Genomic DNA, 17,051 nt, shown 5'->3' with positions numbered 1-17,051 from the left:
CTTTGGTAGGCATAAGAGACATAATTTTTGTTTGATGAATCTCCCATCTGATGTTAACTTGGCTAAGCCATTGCTAACTGTGTCTTGGGGAGGCAAGAAGAAGGGGCCACTGTACTCATATTTCTTCCAAACCAACCAATCTTGACTGTTGGGCCCTATATCTCTTGTCCCTCTTCCTTCTTTCTGCTTTTAGGGACATGTGGCCAAAGAACAAGTACCAAACCTGAGAAGTCAGAAATTTTGGAAATCACAGGTGGGGTATCTGCAGACATAATAGATTTTCCATGGCAGGTGAGGATTCTTTACCAAGGGAGACATCTTTGTGGAGGATCAATCCTCAACGAGTGGTGGATTTTAACCGCAGCCCATTGCTTCATAAACAGAAATAAGTAAGTATTGCCAAGATTTTTTTTAACCAATGTGGCAGAATACTTGTCCTTACATGCTCATTATTCTCCTGGAACCTCCATCCAGGCTTGTCAGTTACAGAACAAAATACCAGGAGGCTAAATATATGCCTGTGTGGTTGAATATCACACTTTTCAGGTGGGATAGACACTGATTTCCTCCTAGGATATTCTACACCTTATTGTGTGAGACTCAAATGGCAGAACAGATGTTCCTTGGACTTCCCAGCATCTTGTCAAGTGCACGTTGTCCTGATCCAAAACTCTGGAAAGTACTTTCCTAAGCATTTTATGCCACTTGGGGAGAAAGTAGGCTAACAATAACCACAGAGTCAGAGAATCCTAGAAAGGATTGGTCCCCAAGGGCAGGGCACCAGGCCTGTTTGCATGACAGAAGCTCCTGAGATGCTGCCTTACCTTAAGTCTATACACCAATATGTTTGAGAAATTTCCCAGATGTTTGTTAATAGCTAGTTTACCCCTTGCAAATAAAGATCAAGTCCCTCAATTACTTGTGCATAGTATGACTTCCAGATATTTGTTAATAAAATCTACAAGTGAAGTTGCCCAAGAAGCCATCAAGTCAAAAGCTGGTTGGCAACAGTGCAAGAATGGAGCTCAAGTCAGTCTTCTTTTGCCTGGTCAGGGCCCAAGTACATGGCCCCAGCTGCCTCCACCCTTCCAGCTCTCAGGATCACAGCCTTGCATTGGTGGAATTATTTTCTTTTAAGGCTCACCTTTTTTTGCCCTTCCATAACTTACCTTTTTTTCTCCTTCTTTTGTTTTGAGATAAAATCTGGTTTGGAGATTATACATGGTGAAAGAAACATTGATACCAAGAACTTGACAAGGATGAAAGTGGACAAGTCAATTATTCACCCTTATTTTGACAGCTGGTTCTTGGATAATGACATTGCTTTGCTCTTACTCAAATCTCCATTTAAATTGGGTGTCAAGGAAGTACCCATCTGCCTGTCAGAGGTTAATGACATACAGAAATGGAGAAACTGCTGGGTGACTGGATGGGGCATTACCAGTGAGTTACTATAGCCCAACCCAATGGGAGGTGGCACTCTGGTTGATGTAGGCAATGAGAAAGAAAACTCTGGAGGCTCTTATAGCTCTGGGAAGTCTGTCTGGTGGATTTGGAAACTTCAGTTTCTCATTTAAGAACCCATGATGAACCTTCTCCTCAGTCAACATGTGAATCATCTTTCCTTGGCCTTCCTGGGCTCCTATACCAAGTTTTATATCCATATTATAGAACACAAACCCTAAACAGGGCCTCAGTAATAACCCAGGGAGAAGTGTTCAGAATCCAAGGATGACTTGGGAGAATTTTGAGGAACATATTAATGGGCAAAGGGGTGGCAAAATTGACTAGGCTGCAAGAAGTGCACACTAATGTCAGCAGAGCAACTCTGTTCCGGTTGATGGTGTCAGTTCTGCTCCTCTGTGAAAAGTGCTTGCTGGCCCAAATATTTGAAAACCACAGATCCAGGCCAAGAAGAAGGGGATAAACTGAATATAAATTTGTTCTTATAGAGTTAATCTGTAACCTACTCCGACCACTTTGCCCTGCCAAACCATAAAATGGTGCCTTTTTGTCATTATTCTTGGTAAATGTGTCCAAAATCAAAAGAACAGAAGAAAAATCTTAGCGCCATTCTTCTAGGTAGGCACACAGATGGCAGTACACTGATTCCCACATGGTCCCAAAGCTTGGAGCTGTTTTAGAATTCCTCATTGGGAATTACCCTTGGAAGCTTTCCATGAAATTCAAAACAGGCCACCTTCTTAGAGTTCATGCTTTATTCAGCACATATTCATTGAACCTCTTCTATGACCCAGGCAGTGTTCTAGGCTCTGGGAATTCAGTAATATACAAAAAGGGAAATGTCCTCATCTTCAGGGTGTGAACATTCTAGGTGTTAGGTTCATCTCTTCCATGTTAAAGACCCTGACATGATTCAAATCCATCTTTATGATCCATAGACCCCTGGACAGAATTTGTCATAATGGGTCCTCTTTACGTGCCTATGGATTTAAATGAAATACCTTTTTAGGACTGTACCTGGAGTTGGCACTTTCTGCAGAAGAGTGCACTCAGGCTGAGATCCAATAAAGACCCAGCTGTGAGGAGCTCTAGATTCAGAGAAGATAGGCTTGAGAGTCTCCTGAATGCCTCTCAATTCTCTCCTCACTAATTCCATATCTGGGTAGTTCTCTGGGTCACACAGTAGCTCCTTTGCTATTGAGCTGAAAATACATGATGCTGGGTGGCTGTTTGACCTCAACCCAAAGGGACCACTTTGAGCTCAGGGTCCTTTCCCCATCTGCTTCTTCTTTGTGTCAGTTCCTATGCAAGATATGACTTCACGGCTGCAAAAAGTCAACATCAAGCTGGTCAAATGGGAAACATGCTCCCATAAGGTGCCTATACTCACCAGGAACATGCTGTGTGCTGGGAGCCCTCAAGGTGGGAAGGACACCTGCCAGGTAATGGAGCTTGTCCCTTGTTTGGAGAAGGGTTCCTACAGAGGGCTGGCCAATATTTTCAGGATAATTGGCTCCCCTCTTCCTCTTCTGGATGAGTTTCCTAAAGCTACCATAACAAATTACCACAAACAGGGTGGATTCAAACAATAGAAATATACTGTCTCACAGTTTTGGAAGCTGGAGTTCCAAAATCAAGGCATTGGTAGAGTCATGTTCCCCCTGGAGGCTCTAGGGAAGGATATTTCTTTGCCTTTTCTTGCTTCTGGTAGTTTCCAGCAATCAGGGGCATTCCTTAGCTTGCAGGTGCATCATTCCAGTTACTACCCCCATCTTCACATGGACTTCTCCCTTGTATGTGTATCTCTTGTTTTCTTATAAGGATTTCAGTTGTCGGATTAGGACCCACCATAATCCAGTAGAACTTCATCTTAATTTAACTAATTACATTTGCAAAAGCCCTATTTCCAAATAAGCTCACATTCTGAGGTTCCATATGGACATAAATTTGGGAGGGATGCTATTCAGCCCTGTACAGATGCTCTGTAACCAAAGGGAGACTCTGTGGGATAGTGATTAGGGGTGGAGGGTCCCCTAGTTCCCCCCTCTCAGCTCCTAACTTATTGCTTGTGACTTCCCTCTGTGCCTGTGCTTTTTCAAATTTATTCATCTGCAAAATGGAATATTAAGAGTTTCTACCTTTTAGGACTAGTGTGAAACTTAAGTGAGTCAATGCACAAAAGCACTTAAAATGATGCAGAGCAGAGGATGGTCATACTAAATGTTATAAATATAATTTTCTTCATCACCATCTCTTTAAATTTTTTTTAATCTTTATTTTTGAGAGAGAGAGAGAGAGACACAGTGTGAGTGGGGGAGGAGCATAGCAAGAGGGAGACACAAAATCCAAAGCAGGGTCCAGGCTCCAAGCTGTCAGCACAGAGCCCGATGAGGGGCTCGAACCCATGAACCGTGAGATCATGACCTGAGCCGAAGTCATGACCTGAGCCAAAGTTGGACACTTAACCTACTGAACTACCCAGGCACCCCTCTCCATCACCATCTCTTATGCATGTTCAGTGCTTAATAGCACATTAACCGTTTCCACAAATACACGAAAGGGTTGCAAACTAGCCCTAGGAGGCAGGCCTATTTCAGATGGGGAAACTGAGGACCAGGGAAGCTGACAGCCTTGCAGAGGACACAGGAACAAGTTAAATGTCAGACTCAGAATTCTAATGAAGGCACACTATCTTCTGAGATTGAAGCCATCTTTTGGGTTCCAGTGGAAACAGGACACCAAATCTAGCAGCTCAGCCTGGTCATGCACAGATTTGGCTGGTTCAATGGCCACAGAAATGCAGGGAGCTACCATTGAGTACAGGGTTGCCGTATATCATGGTGCACAGGGCTTCACAGCTGTCATTTCCTTCCATACATACAGCTGTATTGTAGGAAAGATAGCTATTATCACAAGCATAAAAGCTGAGCCTTAAAATGCTGAAGAAAATTTTCACATTCCCTCAGCTAAATCTTCTCCCTGGAGTTTCAACCAAGATCTGTTTGGCTCCAGAAATCTACGATCTTAACTGTATTGCTGTTCTGCCTGACATCTTTCACATAGATCCCCTCATATCCACAGAAGGGATTATAATTCTTTATTTTAGCGATAGGTCATGGGACTTAGCAATGACTTCAAGGAATTTGGTAAAGAACAGTTTGGTTCAAAGTAAGTTGATGGGCACAGCAATTTGTTCATGATAACAATCTGGTTTAAAAAATCAAATAAACCCATATCATTTTTTGTTTTGTTTTGGATTTGGACTTTTGGCATATTGTTGAATGGTGCTTCTTTTCAACATTTGGGATGTCACTTAACATTTTCAAAAATAAATCTTTGTAAGCTGTGAAACAATATGTACCACCCAAACCTACTTCTGTAAAACAATAATGATGTATTCATATTTGCATATTCAAGGATGTGGAAAATTATATTTGACTAAGGGGTTGCCTCTGTATGGCTGGAATGAGAAATGTTTATTTAACTCATTTGGAATTGTACAAATTGGAAGTACAGTGAAGAGGAAGTTTACATCTAAACTTGTTCTCCTGTTCACTCTCCAGAGAAACCATTTTTACAGTGTTGCCTTCTTTCCTGAAATATTATTTTTTATATGTTTCAATGTTAATTTATTTGTTAGAGAAAGAGAGAGAGAGGGAGGGAGAGTGCAAGTGGGAAGGGACAGAGAGAGAGGGAGACACAGAATCCAAAGTAGGAGCTAGACTCTGAGCTGTCAGCACAGAGCCTGACACAGGGCTTGAACTCATGAACCATGAAACATGATCTGAGCCAAAGTTGGATGTTTAACTGACTCAGCCACCCAGGCACCTCCTGAAATATTCTTTTTATACACAATCATACGTGTGTGTTTATATATAAATTTATTTATTTGTATAATTATGACTATTCTTCATGTTCTTTTTCCATACCTGAGATTTCTAATTTTTTAGATGAAGATACATAATTTTCAGTAGAATTTAATAAGTCACAGAGATGGAAAGTATAGCATAGGGAATATGGTGAATAGTGCTGCAATAACGTTAAATGGTGACAGAGGGTAACTACACTTATCACGGCATTGTGTAACACATATAATCATCGAATCACTATGGTGTGCACCTGAAACTAATATGACATTGTATGTCAACTATATTTAAACAATAAAAGATTAAATTTAAAAAATGGGCCCAAATATTTGAAGGCATTGAAAGATTATGTATTCTTCAAGTTTCATGTCAATGTCTGTTCCCCTTACTTGTGCTTATTTGGCAATCTTTTTCGTGACATTTTAAAATTTGTAAATTGTTTAAAATGTAATGCTTTGAACCACATTTTATATCATATGTGTTTTATATATATCAGTTTGCTTGCCTGCTGTCTTCAACCAATGATCTATTATGAGGCATAATAGACTTTTATGTTTGTTTTTTACTTTTTGCTATTATGAACAATACAGAAAGACCAAAATGGGTTGTCTGAAAATAGATGTAAAGTAAAAAGGTATGGGGGAAATTGGAAGAATTCTGAAAAACAACAAAAGTGCTTATGCTTAGAGGCAAAATGGATTAGAAAACCAGTTCTTGGTACATCAAAATGAACCCATATGACTAGATGATAATGATGATGATGGATACTGATTTTTGTAAATCAAATTATCATTCATTACCATTGCTTTTGACCAAATTGTTTGCAACTTTGACAGTCATGCAGCTGGGAAGCATAGTCATGTGGCTGGATAGCATAAACTGTTCCCTTGTCAAAAGACCATAAGTGCTTTTTGCCTTATGCCAGTTGCCCACACCTCAATAGGCTATAGAAGTTATTCGCTACTGTCCCTTCCACTCCCAAACAACTTTTCTCTCATAGGGAGACAGTGGGAGTCCTCTGGTTTGCCAGAAAAACAACCACCAAAGCATATGGTACCAACTAGGCATTGTCAGCTGGGGAGTGGGCTGTGGCCAGAAGAAACTGCCTGGAGTGTACACGAAGGTGTCTAATTATCTGTCATGGATTGACACAGAGACCGCGACGTCAGGAAAGCCCTATGTGCATGAGCCAGACTCCGGGTACAGTTTGCTTCTCTCACCTTGGGCCATCTTGTTACTGTATATTGTGATACTTCTATTACCCTGTGATTAAACACTGTATTGCCTCAAAACCAAGTGTCCTCAGGGCACTTGGGTGGCTCAGTTTCTTAAACGTCTGACTCTTGATTTTGGCTCAGGTCATGATCTCACATTTTGTGAGTTTGAGCCCTGCATTGGGCTCTGTGCTGGTAGCATCGAACCTGCTTGGGATTCTCTGTCTTCCCTCTCTCTGCCTCTACCCCACTCATGCTCTCTCTCTCTCTTTCCAAATAAATACATAACCTTAAAATAAAAAAAATTAAAAAAACAGGTGTCCTCAGTTTGTGGAGTAAGGTCAAGGGTGGGGTCCAGAGGGCTCTCATACTATTAGTTGTTCCTGAAATAGTCTTATACTATAGGAGTGCTTACAGTGTACCTGGGATCTACTATATGGCCTATTATTCCCCTGGAACTTGGAGGCAGTTTACCAATTTCAGCTTGAGGTCTCTTCAGAAGTTTGGATGCAGCACCTTGCATGGAAAGGGGCATGCCAAGGGTCTCTGAAACATAACTTCTATTCTTCTCTCTCTTACAAACAGGTATCCTTCCACAGATTCTTTCATTTTCCAAAAGGAGTAGACAGCTCCCCATTTTTTTTTTCTCTAGAAATAAGGAACATTCCAACTCTTTTCTCTCCTTTCATTTGTAGCTAATCCCTGAGATCTACAGATTTGGTCTTCAGAAAGATCCTGTCACCTCCATAGCTACCACCTGGTCCAGAGCCTCAGTAAATACTGCTTTGAGCTCTCAGAGATCATGTGCAACCATGCTACGATTGAGGATCAGGAAATCATTGAAGTAGAAATGTCCTAAAGAGAGGTGGTAAAGATACACATAGCTAAATGAGTTGTAGTAGTCAAGACACTTTTGAATGCAAACATTAGAAACTCAACCTGAAGCAAAAAAAAAGGGGGGGGGGAATGATAAATATACTGGGGTAGCACAGAACCAAAGGAATTACCATTCTAGTAAACAGTTGTCTGAAAGTTTGACTTAGTCCAAGATGACATTTTGTACCATCTGGAAGAGTGGGCGGACCATCCTTCTTGCAATCAGTCATGAGCATAATTTTTCCAACCAAGCAAGACATAATAAGTAGCATTCTTTTCTAAGGCAACTCAGCACATTTTTGAAGAGAAAGGGAAAAATATACTCAAAAAGATGGGTGTTTTTATATGAGTTTGCCTTAAGTAGAATTCTTTGAGCTATGAATAACAACAAAATAAAACAAAAAGGAGAAATATTTTCTGCATATGCATTCTGAAAGGGAAGAAAAGAAAGTATGAAAAAAGTTTCTCTCTGCTGACTTTCATTGGCTGCATGAGAACAGGACAGGTTGGCCACCATCTGAATCTAGAGAGAGGGGGGTGAAGAAGCATTTCAGTGGATGAGGGCAGAGAGAATCGATATACAGCTGTTTTGCCAAAACTGCAGTGTTACCCCAAACTTTTGGCTGTTGGTAAGCAGGGAAATACGACTACAAGTAGATGGGTTACTGCTCCTGAGAAAGGTAGCTTTACAAATAATTTCCTCTTTTTCGTGAAAGAAGTAACAGCAATTTGGCCTTCAAGTTCAGAAGGTAGAGGCTAGGAGAGACTGAGAGGTCACAGTGTTGTGCCCTCAGCTCAGGGCAGCGGCTGACAGAGAAGTTGAAACAGCCTGGCCTCTCAGCCAGGATCCTATGAAAGGGAGTGTGTGCGGGAAGGGGACTGCTTAGCCTCCATTGCAAAGCAGGTTGTCAAACTTTCCAATTTTTGCCAATTCCGTAAGGAAGAAATAAGAGTTCAAACTAGTAATTTTTTTCTTCAAACTGAGGTATAATTTACATAGAGAGACATGCCCTGACCTTAACTTTATAGTTTGATGAGTTTTTAATAATAGCCATGTAATCCACACCCCTATAAAGGTATAGAGCATTTCCACCACCGTAGAAAGACCACTCCAAGCCCTTCCCCTACCAATCCCAACTTACTCCCACCCTCTTTCCCTTCCACCAGGATCAAACACCATTCTGGTTTCTTTCAGTTCTTTCAGTGTGTATTAGTTTTTCCTGTCATAGAACTTTTTAAAAAATGGAACACCATGTTATATACTTTTTTGTGCCTGTTTTCCTTACTTTAACATATTTTTGAGGTTCATTTATGTTGTTGCATGTATCTGTAGCTCTCGCCTTATTACTGTAGAGTAGTATTCCGTACCGCAATTTATTTATGCATTCCATTTTGATGGACACATGAGTTGCTTATAATTAGGGGCTATTATAAAGAAAATACTACTACAAAGGGTCTTGTAACAAATATTTCTGTGTATATGTTTTCATTTCTGTTGGGTAAACAAGATGTAAAATTTCTGGGTCATAGAATAGGTGTATATTTAACTTTATGAGAAATTACCAGGTAAATATCACAGTTATTTTATACTGTCCACCATGCAATCCAAGTAACAGATGAGAATTCTAGTGGCTCCACATCTTTGCCAACATTTGGTATTATCAGTCTTTTTAATTTCTCTGTTCTGTGGGTGTGAAGTGGTATCTCATTTCCCCCTAATGGGGTTGAAAATGTTTTCATATGCTTACTAACCATTTGTATAACTCTTTTTGCGAAATGCCTATTAAAGTATTTTTCCCATTTTTAATTTGGATTGTTTGTCTTTTTATTATTGAGTTATTGGAGTTGCTTTTATACTGACTATGTGCCCTTTTTAGAGATACATAATTTTATTTATTATTTATTTAGATTTATTTATTTAGCTTTAATGTTTAGGTCTGTGATCCATCTTGAAATAATTTCCATGTGTGATGTGATATGGATCAAGATTAATTTCTTCCATATATATAGCCAATTAAGTTGAAAAGCTCTTCCTTCCCCCCAATTGAACAGCTTTAGTGTCTTGGTCTAAATCAGCTGACCATAAAATGTAAGTGTGGGTCCATTTATGAACTTTTTCTGTTTTGTGTTTTGCTCTCCTGAGTAGTAGAAGGATTAGATGTCTAATTTGGATTTTATTTGATATCTGATCTTGATAGCTTTATTACCATTGAAAATGGGATACAGGTAGTCTGTAGCATGTTCTAAGTTAATTATCACCTATAGTACCTTAGAATGAAGTAACTATTGAAAGCAAGCTTTTGGCAGATCAAATGGTTGTTGCAATTGACCATTATAATAGAATGAGAAACACAAGGACTATGGGGTAGGCTGTGAGGTGGGAGGGGCGGAGAGGGAGGCTAACTGCTTAGAATAAAGCTTAAAGAAATTAGTAAACTCAGGGTTTTAGGTTTTTGGCTTAAGCCATGGTCAAACAACCAGAGAGTATCTATGTCTGCTATTCAAAAAGTATCTTCCCTCTTGTAACTGCAGAGCCAATGTAGTCAAAATTTAGACCCCCAATCTAATGGTACATAATACATAATGTACCATTGGTTGCATATATACAGTATAAATTGAATTTATAGCCTCTATAGGTCTCTCATATAAAAGGTAGGACTGGGGAAAGAGGGGAAACCTGAAAATTTGAAATGGGGAATATTTGGGTGTTTCTACATTCATCTATTTTTATTTTATTTAAAAATTTTTTAAATGTTTATTTATTTTTGAGAGGAAGAGACAGCATGAGTGAGAGAGGGGCAGAGGGAGAGGGAGACACAGAATCCAAAGCAGGCTCTAGGCTCTGAGATGTCAGCACAGAGCCTGACGTGGGGCTCGAACTCATTAAGGTGAGATCATAACCTGAGCCGAAGTTGGATGCTTAACTGACTGAGCCACCCAGGTGCCCCTACATGCATCTATTTTTAAATGGAGGTATTAGCATCATTATTCACATATGGAAGTCAACAGAAAGACTGTCACTGAAAAGATAGTTTGTTACAGTTTGGAAGAAGAGGGGGGATTACATAGGATCACATGGGGAAACAACAAGACTGGTGAAGATGCAGAAGGAACAAAGGGAGAATGTGGGCAACAGACTTTATTGTCGCTTTTGCCCGAAGGACTGAGAGAAGCAGGCTAAGTGAGATAAGCAGGTTTGGGATTGGCTAATTTGGATGATTTCAACAAGCTCTGGGGTGTAGGGATTGCCTTTAATTTCCTGATGCCTGGCTCTGACGTGATTGGGACAGAAAGATTATGGTTCAGTGTGTGAGTGTTCAATAAAAAGGCATGATTAATACAGTATCTGAGTACTTTGACCTCGCGTACCCCACTGAGTCTCACTTGCCAGCAGAAAAACCCTTTCCAGATTGAAAGAACTATAAGGACCTCACATGAGGCAGTTTCCTTACAAGGAATGCTAATTTGCCTCAAGGCTCAACCCACCAACACTCACAAACTCCAGGTTTCTTTTTTTTTTAATGTTTATTTTTTGAGAGAGAGAGAGAGCACAAGTGGGGGAGTTTAGAGAGAGGGGAACAGAGGATCCAAAGCAGGCTCTGCGCTGACAGCAGCAAGCCCAATGTGGGAATCAAACTCAAGAACCGAGATCATGACCTGAGCCGAAGTCGGACACTCAACTAACTGAGCTACTCAGGTGTCTCTGAACTCCAAGTTTCTAAATACAGTTTAGTTTCATAGTATCCCACAAGAAATAGTACAAACATTGGATCTGGGGGGACATTAAATAACAAAAGGGTGGCAGAATTTTGCTAACGTATCAGAATAAACCTGCAAAATACTGTTGAAATAAAATCTAAGGGTGCTAGAACAGGAAGGAACGGATGAAGCACGAGATTGGACCAAATTTTTCAATATTGTTAACTCACCACAAATTCTGGATTCAATAAACTAGTCTTAGCTGGAAGTGGCTGTAATAGCTTGGTTGGTTCATTAAAACCTGTATTTAAAAGGGCCTGCATTAAATAAAGCAGTCATGTCAGTCATTGTTTTTATTTCTTTTATTATAGATTTGAAATTTTTTTCAGTTCCATTTTTTTCCTTTTCATTACTTTGGGTATACTGATTGTTCATATGCAAGATGTAAATTTTCCATTCCTTGAGAGGGTTCATCCTGTCTTCTCAATGAATTCATCTGCATCTACATGCTTACCTTGTATTTGCCCTCACTTTCATTCATAAGATACTAGTTTTTTGTTTTGCTGATTTTAGTTTGGTTTTAATTTCATCAATTCTAGTCTATTCTCTCACTTTGTATATCTCTAATGGTTTCCTTTTCTTTTTCTTTTTTGAACTCATGTATTATAGAGTCAACTTTAATTTCTTTGAGTAAAGATGATAAGATAAAGGTAAATTTTCTATTTCCTAGAGCACATCCAACAGAAATTTTTGTTTTATTTATTGTTTCATGTTTTACACATATTTATATCTATATGCACCCATCCACCATTCAATCTATCATCTAGCTAGCTATAATGCTATATTTTACTCATGTTATTTTGTTGTTGTTTCTGTGTTTTTGTTTTGTTGTTTATCTTTGAATTCAGGTTAGTTCTAGCCAGATCAGCCTTTCAGTCTTAAAACAAAAAAAAATATGGGATATCTTTTCCTACTTATTTTTCTTGGTAACTATTATGATCTCTCCTCCTTACCTACAGGGGTGGGTATTAATAATTTATGTTCTCTATTTAGTCATTCCTCTGCTTGTGAAGGGTGGAGAAAAGGAGCTGGAACCTTGAACAGTCATATCTGGGAATGCCATTGCTTTCTTTTGCAAAAAGACCTGAATCTGGGATTGAATTCTACCAAGTTGTGGTAGATATTCATGTTCATGATTTTCAGGAGGCTCCCTCTCTTTGTAATAATACCTCCAGAAATCAAAGTCTTCTTTTCATTTCTGAGCCGGCACATATTTTTCCACACATATAGTTCCAACATCATCCACAAAATTTATATGTTCCTACATAATGCCCCTGACAGTTAAATAGCTTTTTCCAGCTTCTAGAAGCCTTCTGTACCCTTGGCTCATGGCCCCCTTCCTCCATCCTCAAAGTCAGAAACAATGGGCTGTCATCTCTCTGGTTCTCTCTTCTGCCTCGAACTTCCACTAATAAAGACCCTTAGGATGACAGTGGCCCCACTTAGTTAATCCAAATAATCTCATCTCAAGGTCAGCTGATTAGCAACCTTAATTCCATCTACAACTTAATTCCGCTTTGCTGTGTAACCTAATGTATACACAGTTTCTGAGAATTAGAATGTGGCCATCTGGAGGGTGAGAGGCATTGCAGAAACTTACACACATGTAAACATTTACATGTTGACAACATATACAATAAAGTGTATAGCAGGACAATTCAGATTAGCACAAAGCTAAACAAAAACAAAAGTCCAATAATTGAGTACTAGATGAATAAATTGATGCATGTTCACACAATTACATGATAATCAGCTATATGCAACTATATAGATGAATTTTTGGAATTTAAATATATATATCAAAATATATATCAAAAAATACATACAGCATAATACTCATTTTATTATAAGCACATCTAAATAGGCATATATTCCTTCTCTCTATAGATAGATAGATAGATATAGATATATAGATATATGTAGTGTGTATGTGTGTGTAGTAATTATATCACTACACACACACACACACACACACACACACACACACACAGTACATACACTAGATACATCTTTTGTCCAGAATATAAGACAGATGGATAGATATAGATAATTACTATATATATATGTATATGTATATATATTTATGTATGTGTGTGTGGTAACTAAATCATATTAAAAAGATATCAAGATATAGATAATTACTATATATTAATATATACTATATATTAAAAAGATATATACTATGTATTAAAAAGATATCAAGACATAGATAATTACTATATATATATACACACATATATATTTACACATGTGTGTTTGTGGTAACTAAATTATATTAAAAAGAGATCAAGGGTAAGGGAATCATGAATATAGGAACCAGGATGATGTTTATCAGGGGGTGGGGGTTGAAGATGGTGATGGTAATGATGATGCAGTTAGATATTACATTCTAGTTTTGGCTTAGGTAATAGATTTGTCATAATTAGTTCAGGCTGCTTTAATAGAAATACCATAGATTGGGTGGCTTTAACAACCATTTATTGCTCACAGTTCTGGAGGCTGGGAAGTGCAAGATAAATCTGCTGGCAGATTTGGTGTCCAGTGAGACCCTGTTTACTGGTTCATAGGTAGCCGTCTTCTTGCTGTGTCCTCACATGATGGAAGGGGTGGAAAAGCTCTCTGTGGTCTCTTATGAAGACGCTAAACCCATTCGTGAGGGCTCCATCTTAATGACCTAATCACTTCCCAAAGGCCTCGCCTCCAAAACCATCACATTGGGGATTAGGTTTCAATATATGAATTTTTGAGGGATGCAAACATTCAATATAGCAAGGTTCATATTGCTTATTGAATTATTTAAAATTAAAAAGCACCTATTTTTTTTTAAGTATACATGAACCAGCAAAACATGCTTATGAACAAAGGATTTTGATTATTATATTTCTGTGCATTTGAATTTCAATTAGATGATCTCTATTTTCAAGAAGTGTATAGTTTAATCAGGGAAATACTGATGTAAATAAGTATTTTTAACTCACCTTGATGAATGTTCCAAAAATGTATTGTTTAAGGTGCTTTGAGTGCACAGAGGACAACTAATTCCCTAATATGGTCCACTAGAGATTCACAGAAGACACAAAAGATACATAGTTTCCCAGATAGACAAGGGATGTATCTAAGGCAGAAAGAACAATTGCAAAGACATGAAAACAAAGGAGAAGGGTTATGTCTTCTCATATCTGAAAATTATTAGGGATTTTACTAGTTATCTAGGGCCACCATAACAAAATACCACAGACAGGGTCGCTTAACCAACAGAAATTTATTTTCTCACAATTCTGGTGGCTGGAAGTCCAAGATCAAGGTGTTGGCAGGTTTAGTTTCTTGTAAGTCCCCTCTCCCTGGCTTCTCCATGACCATCTTCTAGCTGTGTCCTTCCTGGTATTCCCTCTGTACACGTGCACTTCTAGTGTCCCTCTGTGTGTCCAACACATACTCGTTCTGCTGAGTTTGGTGTTAACTTTGGGGCAAGCTTGCATGCCTAAAAGGAGAAACCTCATGTATGACTTGAGGGCAGAGTCTAGGCCCTCAGTTCTACATGAAAGCTCTTCCAGCTTTCCTTCCTGAGAAAATTAGTTTCTCCTCTAGTTTTGCATCAATCACTTTTTCTTGAACTCCATGGAATACTCACCTACTCTCACCTACTCCAGCCCCTGTACCTGCCTTCTGTTTTTACTCAAGTATGAAGTTGCCTCATCTGCCAGAGGAAAGAAGGACCCTTCTATCTCTGCCTTTCTAGAAAGTTCTTGTGCATATGCCTCCAGTGAAATTAAAAACATCAGCATATTCTGGATTGGTCCTCTGAACCACCTCAAAGCTATCTTAGAAAGCATAACATATTCCAAGCTGATATACCCTTTCCACCTGAATGCTGGCCTTGACTTCTGCCTTTTCCAATTGGAGCAAAGCCATATGCTGAGGGAAATTCCAATACACAGGCTAAGATCCCCTTAAACTATATTTTTAAAATGTCCCTTGCTATGGTTGCATGATTGGATGATCACAAAAAGAATTTAAAAATAGAACCTCCTGTATAATCTCAGGGTCATGAGCCTGATTAATGACAGAGGTGGAAGAAAGTACAAGCCTGGCCTCTTCACTTGCTCTTCAGTCTCTGTGTGCCTAACCAGTCTATGGGCACAGCTGAAACCAAGTTGGTGCCAGTGCAAGGACTGCTGACTCCATGTGAATCATCACCCTTGTCCACAAGGTAGAGAAGGACAACTACTTGAGACAAGGGACAATGTAATTATTGGTGTAATAGAAGCAACACGATATACCAGAATGAAGGACACAATAGTGCTGGTGTATGATTGCAATTTAGATAGCCGGGATTACTGCCTCATATGACACATTGCAAGCTCAAAGCACAGAAAGAGGTATCCATCTTGGTTTGTTTTGTTTTGTTTTGTTTTGTTTTGTTTTTGTTATTGATATTTTTAAAACGTTCCACAATTTGGAACTGTATGTCTATTTTGATCCAATGGTGCTTTAATAACATGTTTTAAAATTCACAGATTTTCTTTTTAGAAGACTTGGGTTTTATCATTTCATTTTGTTACCAATCTCTAGCTTTGTGATTGGAGAATGTTGTATTTATTATTTCTATTTTCTTTTTTTGTTTACTGAGATTTTCATTGTGGCCCAAATATGTTGAATTTTATTAATGTTCAATGTGCACTTGAAGAGAAGGTGGATTTTCTATTCTTGGGTTTCAACGTTTTAATATATATTTATGTGGTGTAGCTTATTGATTATGTTGTTTGTTCTTCTAAATCCTTACTCATTTTTTTCGCCCATTTGATTTTTATAGGTCTGAGAGAGGTATTTTAAAATAGTCTAAACTATTAATAACTGTTATATCTTCATTGCATACTGTAACAGTACACTTTATGAAGTCTTTTTCTTTGTTCTTTTAATTACTTTGGTCTTAATTTAACCATGTTGAATATCAACATCATTATACTTAGCTCTTATGAATTTGCCTCATATGTCTTTGCCCATTCTTTTATCATGCTTTTCATATTTCTTTCTTTTAAGTGTGTCTCTTGAATACAGCGTACTCTTGGATTTCAGTTTTTGGTTGATCTGTACTTCTTTCTTTTAATAGCTTAATTATGTCAATATACACTTACTGATGTATGATCTTTTTATTTGGTCTCAGTTTTGATGTGTTGTTTTATATTTTATTTATATATAATACAAATTTACTTTTCAATTCTAATGGTTACCTTCATGCAAAAATCTTCTTGTCTTTACTAACTCCAAATTATCTCTATTAGTTTTTGCGTTTAAGAAGGTTCAGTTAATGCCCTCTTAGAATTCAAAATTATGGGGTGACTAGGTGGCTCAGTCAATTAAGCATCTGAATCTTGATTTTGGCTCAGGTCATGATGTCACGGTTTGTGAGATCAAGCCCTGCATCAAGCTCCATGCTAACAGCCAGGATTCTCCGTCTCCCTCTCTCTTTGCCCCTCCCCCACAAGCACATGCACATTGGCTCCCTAGATAAATAAATAAATTCAAAATTATTAGGGAAACTTCATCTGACCTTTCTTTTCTCTTGTAGCATTAGTGGTCGAGTGGCCACCACCAGTCTGTTCTTTGTATCTCTGAATTTAGTACTTTGTTTTACTTTTGGGTTTTACACATAAGTGATATAAATGAGACCATTTATTTGTGTTTCTCTGTCTGACTTATTTCACTTAGCATTATGTCAATGTTTTATCCATGCTATTGCAAATGGCAGAATTTCCTACTTTTTTTTTATGACTGAATGGTATTCCATAATGTGTGAGTGTGTGCATATGTGTGTGTGTGAGTGTGTGTATGTGTGTCACATTTCCTTTATCCATTCATCCATCAGTGGACA

The 17,051-nt window shown here is 38.4% G+C and overlaps 1 protein-coding gene across 1 annotated transcript; it reads left to right on the top strand.

The window, feature by feature from the left end:
- The first annotated feature begins 552 nt into the window (after nucleotides 1-552).
- Nucleotides 553-6,714, top strand: LOC121026895 (serine protease 52-like). The gene is made up of 3 exons (XM_040469707.1): nucleotides 553-1,443; nucleotides 2,764-2,906; nucleotides 6,331-6,714. The coding sequence occupies exons 1-3, from the start codon at nucleotides 1,065-1,067 to the stop codon at nucleotides 6,601-6,603; spliced, it is 795 nt and encodes a 264-aa protein (XP_040325641.1). The 5' UTR covers nucleotides 553-1,064; the 3' UTR covers nucleotides 6,604-6,714.
- The last annotated feature ends 10,337 nt before the right edge of the window (nucleotides 6,715-17,051 follow it).

Source organism: Herpailurus yagouaroundi, unplaced genomic scaffold, assembly GCF_014898765.1.
Source record: "Herpailurus yagouaroundi ecotype Mexico unplaced genomic scaffold, PumYag 28, whole genome shotgun sequence".
Lineage (NCBI taxonomy): Eukaryota > Metazoa > Chordata > Mammalia > Carnivora > Felidae > Herpailurus > Herpailurus yagouaroundi.
This window is presented reverse-complemented; position numbering and strand designations above follow the sequence as displayed.